Genomic DNA, 16,931 nt, shown 5'->3' on the forward strand with positions numbered 1-16,931 from the left:
CCAGTGGGATCACCCAAGTCATAAATCCAGAATATCTCTGCAAAATTGTTTTGCAAACCAGCTGATAATTGTGGACCCACCTTCATTACCACCCATAGAGCCATAAGCATGAGTGGGGCTGGGGAACCCACACAAACAAAAAGACAAAAAGGCATTGGGTTAATCTTTTTAATTCAGCACAACACAGGTAGAACAGGATGACACCAGTGACCTGGAAAGCAGTAACATTGTGTGATGCCATTGTGGCCAGGAATGCTCAACGGTTCACAACTAAGAGGTTTAACTTTTCACACCATCTGAAGAAACTGTTCTCTACCACAGCCAAGCGTCAAAGCTGGGACTGATCACTACAAAACTGATAGTACATACATGTATGACAACAGTAATAGTGCTTCTTCAAAACAAAAAAGGAGGCATGAGTGCCAGCTGAGTGAGAAGACATGAGGCATGGTTGTAAGGAATGTGAAAAAGAAAGGATTGTTGGAATGCAGAACAAAAGTTGTGGCCTGACAGTTCAAAATGGATCAGAACCAGGACAGCTTACCATACAGCTGGTATGGTAAGCTGTCAACATACCACATTTACAGTATTCTGTGAGGCTTTTGTTTGAACTACTAGCAAGGAATTTGGAAAACATGATAAAAGAAAGGAATGCTGCAGAAGAGGGTACTAGACACTGCAAACCGGGAGAGTAATATTAACACTACAGGAGTCGACAACACTCTACTTGTGACCGATGGAATAATGTGTATTACCAGTAAGTTAGGCAAAAGTAATGTGTAGTAGCCTACCAGTAAGTCAGAGCAAGCAGTTGAGGGTTCATATTGAGTAATTTTGGCATTTTCATGGCATCAGTTTATGGTTAAAGTTGTTACAGTACATTTGTGATTTCTTATTTTTCATGTGCAAAATGTCATTCCAACACCAGCAGCAGTAAGTGTTAAAGCAACACTATGTAACTTTTAGCTGAGTGAAGGGGACATGCACTGCAACAGATAGCTCAAGAGTTTTACGTTCCCCCTGATGGAGCCCTCTAGTAAATACAACGCTCTGGTTAACCCTTACTGCTGCTGGTGTTGGAATGACATTTTGCACGTGAAAAACAAGAAATCAAACATACTGTAACAACATTAACCATAAACCGATATACCATTACTCAATATGAACCCTCAACAGTTACTCAATTGCTTGCTCCGACTTACTGGTAGGCTACTACACATTACTTTTTGCTGGGACTTAGTGGTAATAAACATTATTACATCTGTCACACACTCCCTTCTCATCCCTCTCCATCTGTGATAGTATTAACAATACAGGGTTAGCGCACACAGTACTTTAAAGCAACACAAGAGAATTTTGTAACTTAAAATAACCGTTCCAAAATCGTTTCAGTGGTTCATCAACTCGTAACCGGGTTAACGGCACTTTTACATTCACTTTGCGGCTCTCTACCGGCTATAACCGCACTATGCAAGTTTGTCAGACCGGGTAGCGGATCTGTAGTTTGAATGAGACAATTCTGCTTCCAACCTGTAGGGGACCAAAACTGGAAAGGTTCTCTAGTGTTGCTTTAATCAAAGCCACAAGATGGAACTTGGGCACAAAAAGTTAACAGGTCTTCACGTGATCATGCCAGGTAACTGCAAGTTGTTTGAGATTGAACAGAGCAGCAAGCGAGAGATAAATTATGCTCCTTAATTTGCAAAGGTCTGACGCACGGCATTAGCAATGTGCTTGGCGCTGATGCCGAAGATGTCCAGCAGCTCTTGGGACTTTCCGCTGCGGGGAACACCAGTCACTGCAAGCCGGGTCACAACGATGCCAGGCTCCTTGCCCACTGCTGACAGCACTGCTTCACCAAGACCACCTGGACAGAGGAGACAGACCATCAGCTCAAATCACCAAGGGATGATGATGATGCTGCTCTCTTAACAGACCCTGGTAGATAGAGAACACTCGTCCCTAAACCCCACTACTGAGAAACTCTACTCGCGGCCCCTGGTGTATACTTTGGCAAGAATCAGTCTGCAAACTCAAAACTCTATGGTACATGACTGGAGAACCCTTCAACAGGACATTCAAAAACCGAAAACAACCCACCCTCCTTGTAGTGGTCCTCCACAGTGATTATCTGTCCCCTTGTAGCTCTGGCACTGGACATGATGGTAGAGGCATCCAGGGGCTTGATAGTGAACGGGTCAATCACACGGATCTTCTTCCCTGTAGGAATTCATAACGTTAGAGAAGTTTATCAGACCATACTAGCCAATGAGCAGCTGATCCCCTGAATTACCATAACATGGCTTGTGGATGGTAGTAATGAAATGTGGGCCTCAATAACTACATCCATCCACTAGAGGGCAATGTGAGTTTACCTTCAAGGGCCAGCATATCAGCAGCAGCAAGGGCCTCATGCAGAGTAACACCAGCTCCAATCACTGTTACACAATCACTGTCCGACTGGCGCACCACCTGGTTAAGTAGAAGTGTATATACATTGTCCTGGTGGCTATTCCGGTCTCTTTGTTGCTACTTTGTGTACAAGTATGTGTAAAAACTATTTCATTGATCATTACCTTAGCTATGCCCACTTCAAACTTCTCATCTGGAGAGTAGATGACCTCATTGTCTGGTCTACTGGTACGGATGAAACAGATACCCTGAGAATAGAGTTACAACATAAAAATGCAAATTCCATCATTGTGAAGACAATTTACTGGACAAACGCTACCACAAGGTGGCCTACCAACCTTAGTGTTGGCTGACAGCTCAACGGCTTTCTCTGTGGACACTGCATCACTGGGGTAAAACACAGTACATGTTGGGATAGCACGGAACATGGCCAAGTCCTCTAGGGCCATCTGGGAAGGACCATCCTCACCTGAAGGCAGAGGAAGATCAGTTAGGGGACAGTGGACACTTCTGGCCTGTAAGAAAACTAGTGATGCTTCAGCAGAAAGCTTACCGATGGAGATCCCACAGTGGGACCCTACCAGGTTGACATTTGACTGGGAGATGGCTCCCATGCGGATCTGGTCATAGGCTCTAGAGAAGAAGGCAGCAAACGTGCTGGCAAATGCAACTGTGCGGTCACGGGTGCCACAGCCAATGGCCACTCCCACCTGCAGCAAGTAAAGACAGTTAATCAGAGTTAGTCTTAATGAAAGCAAACAGGAATACGTGGTCACAAGTGACAAGCAGTAGTGAGAGGCTGGGATTATTATGCTAGAGAATACAGAGTAACAGTTCAGACCAATTTGGAGCACATTATGGAAGAGTTAAGTGTAAGCCAAGTTTATCCCACTTTCAAGTTTGAGCCAATCATGTCCAACGTCTGTAACTTAGCAACTGAAAATGAGGCTACAGCATTTAATAATCCGTGAAGACCGAAATATTGTGTACCAAGTTCTGTTCAGCAATGAAGCACTCAATGTAGCGGTCAGGGAAGGCTTTCTTGAAGGTCTCTGAGAAGGTAGAGTTTTTGGTGTCTCCATCGAGGGCCACCACTCTCTTGCTTGCCTGGCCCAGCTTGGCCAGTGCCAGGCCGTATGCACGCCTTGTTGCCATCTGACAGGGTAGGAAGGAAACTAGTTTAAGCATCAGAAATTAACAAAAGGTAATGAATACAATAAACAATATTCTACATGTAGGTTAAAGGTTATCTCAGGTGCTTATATTAGTATAAGGCAAGGAAACCACCCACTATACCAAAAAGAAACTTGTATGCTGAACAGTGGTATCAGTGAATTGTCATTGACCGTTTAAAGTGTCCAATCGCCACATAAGCCTGCAATAAAAAAGAAACTCAAGTGACAAGTTAAAAAAACACTTACCTTTTCTCCCATTTTGAATGCTGGGGGTGAAGGCATGGAGATGGTGCTAAGGTCTGCAGGTGCCGTGTCATCTTTGGGCAGTTCAGGGCACACAGTCTTGTTGGGGACCTGGATCTGAGCCTGGAGGTCTTTTAGGATGTCATCCACCCTGTCCTTAGGGATAGGCTTTCCATGCCAATTATCAAGATCCTCAATATCTACAGCCAAGGGATGAACAAGTCTCATAAATAAATCAAATTCAGAGAATAGAATACAATCGTTAAGTAAATAAAATATTCCCATATGGAAGCCACACTTACTTTTGAGTCCCTTGCCCTTGAATGTTTTGGCTACAATGCAAGTGGGTTTGTCCTTGACCTGCTGAGCCTGCCAGAACGCTTTGCACAGCTCCTCAACATCATGTCCATCCACAACATACGTGTTCCATCTACACAAACAATGGCTCCGTTTTAGCCGCATACCAACATTAACCCAAAACACATTAACACAATAGTGTTGCATTTTTCAGTTGGTTCTCTTTCACACTGCACTTTGTCAAATGCACCAAACACTGTAAACCCACATCACGCAATCAAGATGGTCGATGTTTATTGGACAGAATATCCAAAACTCACCGACACTTCTGTTCTCAGAAATAATGGAGCAACACCAGATTTCTAATGTCTTGGGTTTTCTGGTTCTGCTTTAGGGTTTAATATTTTAGAAGGTGCCGAACAATGAGCAGCTGACAGAGAGTGAGAGCGCGAGAGCGAGAGATGAGTTGTTGTCACACAGATGACCAGCAATGGGTGCTCAGAATAGCTTAAAAGTTATCGTCCCTTAAATGATATACAAGTCTGTAAATTGTGTGCAAGGTTGAAACTGCAGGCTAGTAAATTCTCCGTTTTGGTCCACATTAGGGATGGGCATTAGATTACATTTTCTTCGATCGTCGGGAAAATTGACGTTCGACTATCGATTAATCATTCATATTTTTATATTAAAATTAATTATTTAATTTTATAAATTAAAAATGCAATGAAAATACAGCGCGTTTTTCCTCAATGAGATCTTAATTACAAGAACAACTTGTGGCAGTTAAACTGGAGATTATAGATTGTAGATACATGCTCTGCGGTGCGGCGCTCTGAAGCAGCAGAACCTGTAGCTGCGAGCCGGCGTTCTTAAACAGAATGTAACTTAAAACTATCCAAGGCACGGACAAAGCATAATAACCAGTAGGCTAACACACATACAACTTCTGCACCAGTCTACTGATGTTTGTTGAGAAAGATAAGCATGTTGACATGATCTGGGGTCAGATCCTACCTGCTGACCGTCAGTCCAGCCACCCAAAACCGCTGCGTTGCCAGGATGCACAGACCTCTGCGCTAACAGGGCCAGCCTGGGGAACCTTATTCCATTCTTTGAAGTGAGTTTCTACCAGTCTGGTGATGGTACGTCGTGACGAAATATGATATGCTGGTTCCAATATCCATGTCAATTAACTTGCAGGTCCCTTGGGTAATTTCTCTGCTCGTTGTGCATCACAGCTCCTCCGTGCCAACGCCGAGTTTATGCTAGGTTGAGACAGAGCAGGATGCACCACGGCCGCCACCGACATTAACAGGCTCGGATACACTTTGTTTAGTGGTAGGCTACATCATTTGAGTCGTGGCCGTGTTGTACTTATAGACGGCATCTCAGTGTTTGCAGTGAACTAAGTTAGATTAAAAAATAAATAAAATAAATCGAAATGGTCCCACGCCACACTTCGCCGTGTCCTCTTCATGATTACTTTTGAAATCAAAACAGAAACTCGCAGCCAGGTAACCGAGTATGGAGTCAAATATTGCCCCTGAGTGGGCAAATGTATTATTGCTGCCACACTGAAATTAATTTAATTGCTTCAAGATGCACACTACGCAACCAGTATTAGTTTAATCGATAAATTAACAGACGAAATTCTTAATCAATTATCGATCGTCGAGTAATCAAGCCCATCCATAGTCCACATCCAGTATTTGGATCAGATCGCATTCTCATCTGAGGTGATGATAACTATAGTTCAGTTGGAAGCGAACAGAGACCCGTTTTCAAGCGGCCCAGAGTTCGGATGAGCGTTCACACCAGTCCAAACAAACCGGACTATCACACCAAAAGCTCTAGGGTTAATTTTATATGGACCAAACGAGGTAGGTGTAAAAGCAACCTAAAACCTAGTTTTAAAGTGTATTCAGAGGCATAAAAAAAAAAAATTTGTTTAAGAGAATTCAATAACCATGTACGTATGGAAATTCAAAGTTACTGACCCAAAAGCTTCACAGCGCTTGCGGTAGGTCTCCATGTCGTGCTTCAGGGGTGCGGCCTCACTCTGACCGAGCCGGTTGACATCCATGATAGCCACCAAGTTGTCCAGCTTGTAGTAGGAGGCAAAGGCCATGGCCTCCCACACAGAGCCCTCTGAACACTCTCCATCACCCATCATGCAATACACACGGTAACTACAACACAATGTAGAAAGGGGAAACAATGATGAATAAAACATTTAACAGTAGTTACACGATCAATAAAAGTCTGTTGAGTTGAGATTCGTGACCTACCCATGGGAAAGTGAAAGGTCATTAGACTCCACTCAGCACAGAATAGGTCACTGTCTTGAGTGAAGAACATTACAGTCGATGTAATCTATAAGAAACTAGTCATGAGCCCCATCACTTGTTCTGAACCAGAAACTAAATTAGAAGCAGCAATTCATACCGATTGCCATCTGTACCGTTTGCCCCTATTAAGTAGTTAGGAATAGGGATGCAACGAATATAGATTGTTGGTACAATTAGTCTGAAAAATAATCCTGGTTTTACGATTACGCATTAATTAATTTCACTGCTAATTAGTGCTGTCAAACAATTAAAACATTTAATCGCATTATGTCAGTTAACTCTCAACTAAGCGCACAGAATTCGCATCAGCAGTGTGCTTGGCCATCAGTGGCATTTCAGACTCAATGAAAAAAAAAAAAAAAAACACAGATCACTTTAGTCTTGTCAATGGAACCATTTGGCAACTTTTTAAAAACTTTCCATTCAGAATCTAATTGCCATTCATTTCGGTGTCTCACGCTCGCCATCCACTCAAAACGTAACATTACCTACTACTCTCTGGCTGGCTCGCAAGCCCAAACAAGCGTGTGCGGCGTGCCGGTTTTGTTTCCGGTCTAGCTAGATCCGATGTGGTGTTTTAGTGTTCTTAACATTACTAGTTGTTGCAACAGCATGTGACTAAATAACACTCATGAATGCTCATCTTGTGATTAAAAAAAAAAAAAAGTATATGATCAACCTTTTTATTTAAATTCATCTGAAAAGGTTAGAGATTAGAGGTGAATCAGTCACATCACAAACAAAGGCCAAGTTGGCAATAACCGTGCTGTCCTTAAGAGGTTGGCCCTTTTTGGGTCCTGCTAGCTGGCGTGTCTAAAAGTAGGAGGAGCTGCTAGACCAGATGCAGCTGTCACAGGGAGATGTGCAGCATGTTGCCAAGGAATAAATGCAATGGAGAGATCTTTCCAGCCTCATGTACCACAGGGGATGATGATTAAGTAATGTTTAGTGTTAACGTCCGTGACATGTTTGAGCGGTTGGAGTTTTGACTCGTACGAATGTAACCATCATCAGCTCGCTCATTGTAAATGCAAACGTTGGCTTCTGACTCGTTAGCCATTTACTGCAACGTTACTGTTAAACAGGCCAAAGTTACGTTAAACAGGCCAACGTTAGCCAACTGGTAACCTTAACAAGCTAACAAACACTTAACGTTACACCCCCCATAAAGTCGCTAGCAAGCTCACCAACTTGGGTTGAATTCCCCATTGCAGCTGCCCTAAGGTTGGGGACCGTTTTCCTGGTGTTTGCTAACTTTATGTAACATTTAATAAATAATATCCATCTATCTATCTGATGTGCTGTGTGCGTGCAAACGCGTTGTCATGGAGGTTTAATAAGAACTGCACTCACTGCTACACATAACTTGCAGTAAGTTAACACTCCGTAGGGCTGGGTACCGATTTCAATACTTTAGGCACCAACCGAATTGCCTCTCAAGTATTGAAAAAATGCCTTCAATACCCAATTTCAATACCCAAGGAGTAAATCTCATCAGTGAGCCAATAAGCATGCAGCATGCTTCTACCAAGATCTAATAATGGTGGTAATTGGCTGTCCAACATTACACATCGTAGAGACCACGCCAGAAAAACTCTACATTACACAGAGAGGGGCCCCACATAGTAGGAGCTGGAAAATAAATAAAACAATTTGTGCCAGAATGTGTAATGTTTTATAAAATTGATATCGAAAAAAAATCAGTTAGGAACAGTTATCGAAGTCACGGTATTTGTCTCGGCACTGAATATTTTTTTAATGATAACCAGCACTAACACTCTTAATTAACCGCGCGGTTTTAAAATTGTTAACCGCTGCATCTCTAGTTTGGAACTATTTATTAAACCCTTACATTGTGGACAAATCTGATAAAGCTTCAAATAATTAGTTTGCATCATCTGTGCAAGGCTCGAGGTACAAACTACCGTACCTTAAATTTTGGGTTGTAATTTCTCCTTAGACTCACCAACAGAATTATTGTCAAAGAATATGATAGAATCCTGCAATCCACCCCCTTTTTCTAGAGGGGTAGGGGACAATGGATGTTTAGGGGGTGATGGCAGGTCAACAGTAGATTCCACATAGCAGTGGCGCACATCATCTGAAAGCTGGGGACCTGAGGAATCATTTGACATGCAGCTCATATTTTTCCAGTCAAATAAAAATCAATTGATGAATTAAAAAATTGTGAAAGTCAATAAGGGTTTAGTATATTATGCTGCAAGTTTATGATGGCCAGTCTCATGTTCACTTATGTTTCATAAGTTATTGCAGTTTTTTGGTTGATTCCATTTGTTAGAAAGATGGTGCATAATTTAACAATTTTTTTTTACCACTAGAGAATAAAAGAAATAAGAAAGCTCTCCAAATTATACTACATTACGATACCAAGACCTTGAGGAACACCATAAACAAAAACAGTCATGCATGACTGTTTTTGTTGTCCAAGTTTAACGACACTCAAAATGTAGGACATTTCACCTTTATAGAAAGGGTCTAGTTGAGAGTATAGAGAACCGCTGCCCTTAAGCAATCTACTTTAAAAAGGATGATCTCAGACTAACGCTGAAGACTGTGCAAAGATGTTTCAGATCACCATATATCCGTTGTAAAAATAAAAAGTAGAATTAAGTCTTTGAACCTCTTATGAATCCACAGTTTTTGTATACATACGCTGATTTGTCAAAGTGTTTGCCAGTGTAGGCCATCCCACAGGCAGCCCCAAGACCCTGTCCCAGAGATCCTGTAGCCACATCAACAAAAGCCAGTTTCTAGAGAATAGGGGAGAAAAAAAATAAATTAGATATAGCAAGTGACCGTACATAATTCACCAGAAAGTAATTTGGGATTCTTGACTTACTGGTGTGGGGTGCCCCTCCAGGTCACAGTCAATCTTGCGCAGGTTGAGCAGATCAGACTCCTTCACGAAACCAGCCTCTGCCCAGGCAGCATACAGGACAGGTGCAGCATGACCCTAGAGACACAATGGCGATACCGAAGCTCAGGTGCGCCGGCCAACTGAAGAATAGCAATCTCTCCTCATAAACAAAGAAATTCATGCCAACCTTTGAGAGCACAAAGCGGTCGTTACACTGGTTGCGGGGGTCATCTGCTTTATAGCGCATGGTGTGGAAGAAGAGCACAGACATGAGCTCTGCTGCACTGCAGCATGATGTGGGGTGACTAGGGAGAGAAATGGAGACAAGTCTGTTGAGAACCATTTCCAAAAGGAAAAAAAAAAAACATTTAAAACAAAATCCACACACCATGCACATTCATGCATGTGTTGCTACATCCAGGAATCCTCACACTTGGTTTTAGTTTGACAAAAAAAAAAAACTTATGTACCACAATTTGTCATTCCCGAAAAAGGCATAAAAAAAAAAAAAGATCCATTTGGCAAGCAATGATTGTTTTTAATAGAGCATCCCATCTTTTGAGATTAGGAGTATCACAGTCAATAGATTGTTAATCTGTAACACGATCACACACAAAGAAAAGAAAAAAAAAAAAAAAAAAAATTGTGAAGCAGTTAGTTGCAGCACAGTGGTCCGAGTATTGTAATCGACATGTTTAGAAACCCCACGTTACTCAACAGCATCTCCGCTTCCCTATTGGGTTAAGTTATAAAATGGCATCATTTCAACCATGCTGAAACACTGTTATCTTATTCAAACATACATCACGGTTAAATTTAATTAAAACCCAGTGCCCTGTTTACCCAATGTCCCGTTGTTGAGCGATAACCTGCTGAGAAATAAACTTAAATTCATAAAAGCCGTAACAAAAAGCAATCAGATACTGAAGTGTAATGTTCCATATCAAATTAAAACTCAAAATCATTTCTTAAGGGAGAAAATATCAAAACATTGCATGCCTCACAGTCAGGATATTCAAGACATAATGTATCCATTTCCTTGTCAGTTGACACAAGGAAGTAAGAAACCGGTTTACCGAACATTTATTTTTGAAAGTTGCTAGATTCTGTGAAACAATGCGAACAAAAGAAAAACTACAAAAATGTTTGACATGGTCTTCTTTTAGCTAAACTACAAGTCCAAAACTGTCCTCTCGACCACAAGTTGAACAAATAGGGGATGGACATGTGACAGCAGGTAATTGGGACCGAGAGCCATCCAAAACTCATTATTCGAATTAGCTACGGGAAGCATTTCTGTTGCCTTCTGGTGAAGTATATTGCAGTTTTGGATGTGTACACAGATCATGTATCGACAGACTACTAGGAGGACAAGGGCAGACAAAATAATATCTACATTACAGAAGCTATTAAAAAAATAAAATAAAAAGGGTACCCCTGTCAACAAGGAAACTATTCCCGCTTGGACCTAGTTCAATCTAACGTTATAATAACGGCTTGAAGAGAAAAACTTTAGGTTGCCAAAATGTTCTGGGAATTCAGACGTTTAGGATTAAGCAATACTAACGTACGTAGAAGTTGCAACTGGTGTGCATTTGTGTACATGATAGTCATTTTAAGAGGCAACTGCAACTTTAAATTACAGCGTCAAACGGAGCACGCGATTAACCTTTCACACGATCACGTTGTTTCTTGTTAGCTAACAGAAGCAGGTCGGTGCTACTAGAGTCCAAGTTTCATCCAGCAACACTGATAGTAGCATACTGCATAGAATGCAATCTAGCATGAATTCTCAGCTAGATAGTACTGACTGTTGATAACATAGCTAGCTAACTATCGACGCAGACCCTGCCATTTGTTTTCATTCATAGCACAAATTGTTAGCTTATGCTACTCCAAGAGTTGCCGGACCCAGACAGATTTCATTTACAAAGTAACGAAAGGTGTATACGTTGTACTTGCTAGCAGTCTGCTGTGGCTACGCTTTCCACCGCGTGAAGATAATCTGCAGCACGTGTAACGTTAACCGGGCACCCACAGGTAAAACGTGCGCCCCTTACAGTAACGTTATAACATATTGCATTTACATTTTCTTCGTAGGTAACTATAGCTGTTATAATAACTCGAGCCAACATAACTTGAAGTGACTTACCCAGAGTTAGAGGCGCATGTCGCCTTGATGGAGTTGATCCTGAGCTTGTTAGCGACGTCTTTCAGCCCCTGCAGAGTTTTCTCATCGGGTTTGTGGTAGCTAGTCATGGTTTCGGGATTATTTTTTGAGAACCGTGTCACCTTGGAAAGTAAATTATGTTTTTTTTTTTTATTAAAGTCACACTACTGCTTCCCGGGGTAGTAGGTTCAAAGCTGCGCCACGCCGCTACTAGCTGCCCGATGCAAGTACAACCGAGGAGGAGGAGGAACCATTGAGGAGGGGATTTATGTCTCCTCTAACTCTGCCACGCCCACCTAATCCAGTCATTGGAGGAACAGCTGTGGGGCTAGTTGCGCATGAGGCGCTGCTTTCACAAATCATTTTTCAGCTCATTAAAGTTACAGATCTGTGGTGACTTAGTTCTTATCATTTCACCTTTTAATGAGCAAATCACCAATATATGGACATAAAACACGAGTATTATAACAGGTAGCCACAATGTGGAGAACTAGGTAACGTTTATGTCGTTGTATGTTTGGAAATTATCGGGGAATAGCCTACAACGGAAGAAATTGCACCCACCACTTAATAAAATGGGCAATATTTTCATTAAGATGATTTCTTTTAATTTGTCTTGGTTTTGGCCAAGGAATCTATGAAATATTGTATAGGTTCCTTCTTTTTGGCAACAGTATGATGAGGTGTGGAAATATTATTGATAACTTCAGATTACTACTATTAATCAGAAACAATTGCATTATCCGATACAATGTACACACTTTTTACTTAGGTGGACAGTAAAGACTACATACGGGGATTTTTTTCCATACATATCCATTGCATGTCACTGTTCCCTTAAAGCTAAAGTTGGATGGCTGCCAACAGGGAAATGGTGTCAGATTTTGCCCTCTCATCCTTACTCAGGGAAACAGTTTGTCCAGCAACAGAAATACTCCCTCATTTCTTATGCATTGGTCACAGACACATTGCTTTGTGACTGATTATTTGCATTTGTACATATCAATAGATGCATTAGACATTTTTATTTTGTATTTTATTGTTAAAAAAAAATAGATTGGCTGTAATAGTGTAATAACATGACACAAAGCAACCCTATTTGTGCACATTTACAGATACAGAGTGCATCATACAAGTTATACAACGCTTCTCATACAACCCAATCACATCACCCACCTATATACACCAAGCCTGTGTTTCAAGGAAGTCAAACACTTCCTCATTTTGGCCATCATTGCATTTCTTGTGGCTCAGATATTTCCTCTTCTTTAAGTTCCTGAAATGACATACATGCCATTAGAACAACCAGCAGGGGAGCCATTGATGTCTGACCACGCCACAATGAGAAATAAGATATTTTTTTGTTTTACCTTGAGTCTCTCCCGGGCCTCAGTCCTCTCCTCCGGGGAGACGAGATCTTTGTCAAGTCGCTCGAGCTGTGGCAGAAGAATCAGTACACTCAGCCGGTAGTCTGTCGTTTCCACTAGAGGATTCTCAGAAAGAACCAAAGCCCGCAGAGTTTTGGACACAAGCCCAAGGCCTTTTAGGGCATTCTCATCTAAAATTGCATTGCCTCTAAGGAGGAGAGACAGAAGTATATGGAATATATAATCAGGCATATATAATTGTATTTGGTGTTTTACTGAATTGATGACAGGCTCTGATCTGTCCTGTTGTGATATAAGTGTGTACCTGACATTGAGGTATTGGAGACACTTCATGTTGGGGCTGAGGCCATCCAGAGTATCTAGCTGGTTGTCTCGAAGATGAAGGGTGGTAAGGCGCTCTAGCCTTTCTAAACCTTTCAGATCCTTGATGACATTTTGGGCCTGAACAGAGAGCAAGAATAGTTATAGGCACTCTGTTCTCTGGGTCATTACATGGGTGCATGGATATTAAGGCTTGTGTTAATGGATTCATCTCATCAAGTGTGTTAGTGCTATAAATCATAGTGCTTTTATTACCATATATAATCGTCGCAGGTTGGGAAGGTTGATGCCATCAGTGGTTTCCAAGTGGTTTCCCCTCAGCTCTAGAGTTACCAGGTTGGCAAAACAGCCACTCTGAAGGCATTTCACTCTCTGAATACCATTACCTGTTAGAGAGGTTGGAAAATGTCATGTTAAGGACTTGCCAAAAATAAACACTAGGCAGAGATTGTTATATACTGTATATACTGAATTATAACACATGGGATTTGATAAACCTCCTTCTGATCAAATACATAATTCCTGTGTCTTATCACTTCACATATGGAAACTCTGGATTATCTTAATACATCACTCATTAATATCATAGAGCCACCACTTATCCTGACATTAAACCAACAGACCAACCTGTAAGATTGAGGCTCTCCAAGGCAGGCCCGACCAGGCCATCCAGGTCCATTAGCCGGTTCACTGCCATACTCAGCCACTGCAAGTAGGTCAACTGAGCGAAAGGTTGCCCTTTGAAGCACGATACTGCATTATTGTCAACCTACAGAAGAGTTGCAATCAAGATTCGCCATCAGTTAGAGTGAATCATACTGACAGCCCCAGAGATGCCCTTTTCTTAATGAATAAGAATAGAGAGGTGCTTGCCTTCAGCCAGAGCAGCTGAGTCAGAGATGCCAGAGGAGCAAGATCAATAAGGTGGTTGTTGGATATGTCCAGAAAACGGAGGTGAGTGTAACTGCTGATTGCGGCAATGTCATTCAGTCCTCTAAGGAGTATGGTGTTGACAAAAAGGAAAATTATTATATCAAATTACAGGAAGATAACCTGAATTTAAAGTAGGGGGGTTTTTTACAAATTGTTGGTGGTGCTAACTCACAGGGGATTAAATGTTCAACAGGACCCATCAATGTTTGTGTATGGCGCACAGCCCAGACAAAAGCCCCTCTGTACGATAGCTACTAAACCACCTATTACTTTTTAGCCACAAATAGAGCCTCAGCACATGTAGAAATTCCGAATTAGGCTACTTACTATTAATGCTTTATAATAAGGATACAAATCATATACTTAAAGCAACACTATGTAACTTTTAGTGAAGCTGTAGTTCCAATGAGACAACCTGCAGCTAAAAGTTACATAGTGTTGCTTTAAGTAATGCTTAATAATGTGACTCATGACAATTTAATGCATGAATTAATTAAGGCTGTATCATGAATTCTATTTGCTCTCCATCAACAAATTCAATTAGGCTACTTACTATTAATGCTTTATAATAAGGATACAAATCATATACTTAAAGCAACACTATGTAACTTTTAGTGAAGCTGTAGTTCCAATGAGACAACCTGCAGCTAAAAGTTACATAGTGTTGCTTTAAGTAATGCTTAACTAATGCATGACTCATGACAATTTAATGCATGAATTAATTAAGGCTGTATCATGAATTCCTGTTGCTCTCCATCAACAAATGTGATTAGTTCACGCTTAATAGATCACCAATTAAGTAATGTTAATTCAGTTACTTCATATACATTAATTGATATGCAACCAAATTAGCTGGATTCCAGTTACATAAAAGTTCAGACCCATGCATTTGCTCAGCCTCTCTGAAAGAAGAATAGTACCTATACTCAAAGAAATAAGTTGTCAGATGCCACATTTACAACCTGAGTGGAGCATAAGTTGTTTTGGTTTTTTATTTGTTTGTTGTTGAAAGAAGTGGAGTGAAGCATGGTAGAGAATGATATACTAAAACTAAAATCATGTAGCAGGTGCCAACTGACAAATACTATAAGAGGAGAATGGACTGGGAAAACAAACAAAAACAAACTTAGAATAGGTAGTATTCTGCTTTCAGAGAGGCTGAGCAACTGCATGGGTCTGAAATTTACTTTTATATAACTGAAATGCCGCTAATTTGGTCGCATATCACTTAATGTATGAAGTAACTGTCAATTAACATTACTTAATTGATGAAGTGTGAACTAATCACAGTCATTGAGATTGAATAATTTGTAAATGGTAACAGGAATTTTTGAGTCATAAGTTAGTTAAGCATTACTTTAGCAGTACAGTATATAATTCCATTTGTAACCTTATTATAAAGAGTCACCAATAATATAATGCTAACTGTAAACTTAAGCATCCATATAAACTTTAATATTTCATTGTTAGCATGTTGGGGAGTAATGATTAGCTAGATAATAAAGTCTCGTCCTTCCATCTTGTGAGTTAAACGGTGTAAGTTTTTTTTAAGATTATTTTTTCTGGCATTTTAAGACTTGAAGAAGACAAGAAAGGTGGAGAGAGAGGAGGAATGACATGCAGCAAAGGGCCGCTCGTGAGGTCGGAGTCGACCTCTATATGTGCGCCTGCTCTACCAACTGAGCTAACCCGGCCACCCAAATATAAATATATAACCCAAATTTATTATTTATTTTAATGCATTTCATAAGATTTTACAAGTTCTGGGGCCTTGGAGAGAAAGGTTTCCTTTGATTGGGTAGCTCGGTAATGGGATGAGATCTGGGATTTGTTAGCCTAGAAATCTAGACGCACCCTAGTGGCAGCAAATTTATTTTGCAACATCTTGATGTGGGTCTGGTTTGTCAGGCTAGGGATTTGTGGGAATAGAGTGACTTTGTTTACTGCACCTGCTTAAATCAGCATCGTATGGTAGTAAGTTTTTTTTTTTTTTTTACAAAAACTAACTACTAACGAGTGATATAAACTGCACGAAACTGACCAGAATACAACTTCCAACTATCTGCAAAGATGGGACATAGCTACATTTAATGGCGGGACTTGTGTGCACATCTTCGTAAGTACTAACATTAGCTAACGTTATACCTTCTCGTCCTCTCCGGGTCCTTCTTGATGCGTTTCTTCCTCTCCCTCTAACGTTCCATCAGACAACACTGCATCTTCATCCATGTCAGACATTCTGGTCAATTTGGCTCGTGTTATCAGAAAAAGTAGCGGGTCACTGCAGCGGACCAGTTGGTAACTCAGCTGACAAGCGGTTAACTAGCTAGCTAGCTAGTCACACTGCATGGAGTTTAAGCGTCGTAAGAACTGACTGGGTTAACGTAACTAAACTAGCTGTAGCAAGCTAGCGTTAGTGCTTTATGGGACTGTTGCAAGGCCTGCCAAGTTACAGCAGCTAGCTAACCTTAACCATGTAACTGAACATTTCAACTATTATAAAGACACCGAAATGCAAAAAACAACGTTAACTTACTTAGCTAGTAATCGTAGGAAGTAGCTAGAAGCTAACATAAGTGTTAAACTAAAGCCAACTGCAGTTGATATCTGACCGAGCAAACCAAAAACCGCGTTTGTTGAAGTTGCCATGGAAACTTAACAGCCACAAGATGAGCACCAGGGAGACTCATTTGAAGGGGGGGGGGGGGACCTCAGGGACAAACAGACTAATGTGCTGCAACAGCGATACACTTCCCTCTACAGGTC

General features: G+C 41.0%; 2 protein-coding genes across 2 annotated transcripts; both read right to left on the reverse strand.

The window, feature by feature from the left end:
* Positions 1-154: 154 nt before the first annotated feature.
* Positions 155-11,770, reverse strand: tktb (transketolase b). The gene is made up of 14 exons (XM_039800190.1): positions 11,506-11,770; positions 9,541-9,658; positions 9,336-9,449; positions 9,149-9,246; positions 6,125-6,316; positions 4,133-4,260; positions 3,834-4,030; positions 3,403-3,567; positions 2,966-3,122; positions 2,751-2,881; positions 2,577-2,660; positions 2,376-2,472; positions 2,101-2,220; positions 155-1,867 (listed from the first exon to the last, which is right to left on the reverse strand). Exons 1-14 carry the CDS (start codon positions 11,610-11,612, stop codon positions 1,695-1,697), a joined length of 1,881 nt encoding a protein of 626 aa, XP_039656124.1. The 5' UTR covers positions 11,613-11,770; the 3' UTR covers positions 155-1,694.
* A 518-nt stretch (positions 11,771-12,288) lies between these two features.
* On the reverse strand, positions 12,289-16,829 carry lrrc23 (leucine rich repeat containing 23). Its single transcript, XM_039800433.1, has 8 exons — positions 16,311-16,829; positions 15,245-15,249; positions 14,106-14,226; positions 13,860-14,001; positions 13,488-13,618; positions 13,216-13,352; positions 12,894-13,098; positions 12,289-12,799 (listed from the first exon to the last, which is right to left on the reverse strand). The coding sequence occupies exons 1-8, from the start codon at positions 16,401-16,403 to the stop codon at positions 12,755-12,757; spliced, it is 879 nt and encodes a 292-aa protein (XP_039656367.1). The 5' UTR covers positions 16,404-16,829; the 3' UTR covers positions 12,289-12,754.
* Between the last annotated feature and the right edge of the window lie 102 nt (positions 16,830-16,931).

This window comes from Perca fluviatilis, chromosome 5 (genome assembly GCF_010015445.1).
Source record: "Perca fluviatilis chromosome 5, GENO_Pfluv_1.0, whole genome shotgun sequence".
Taxonomy (NCBI): domain Eukaryota; kingdom Metazoa; phylum Chordata; class Actinopteri; order Perciformes; family Percidae; genus Perca; species Perca fluviatilis.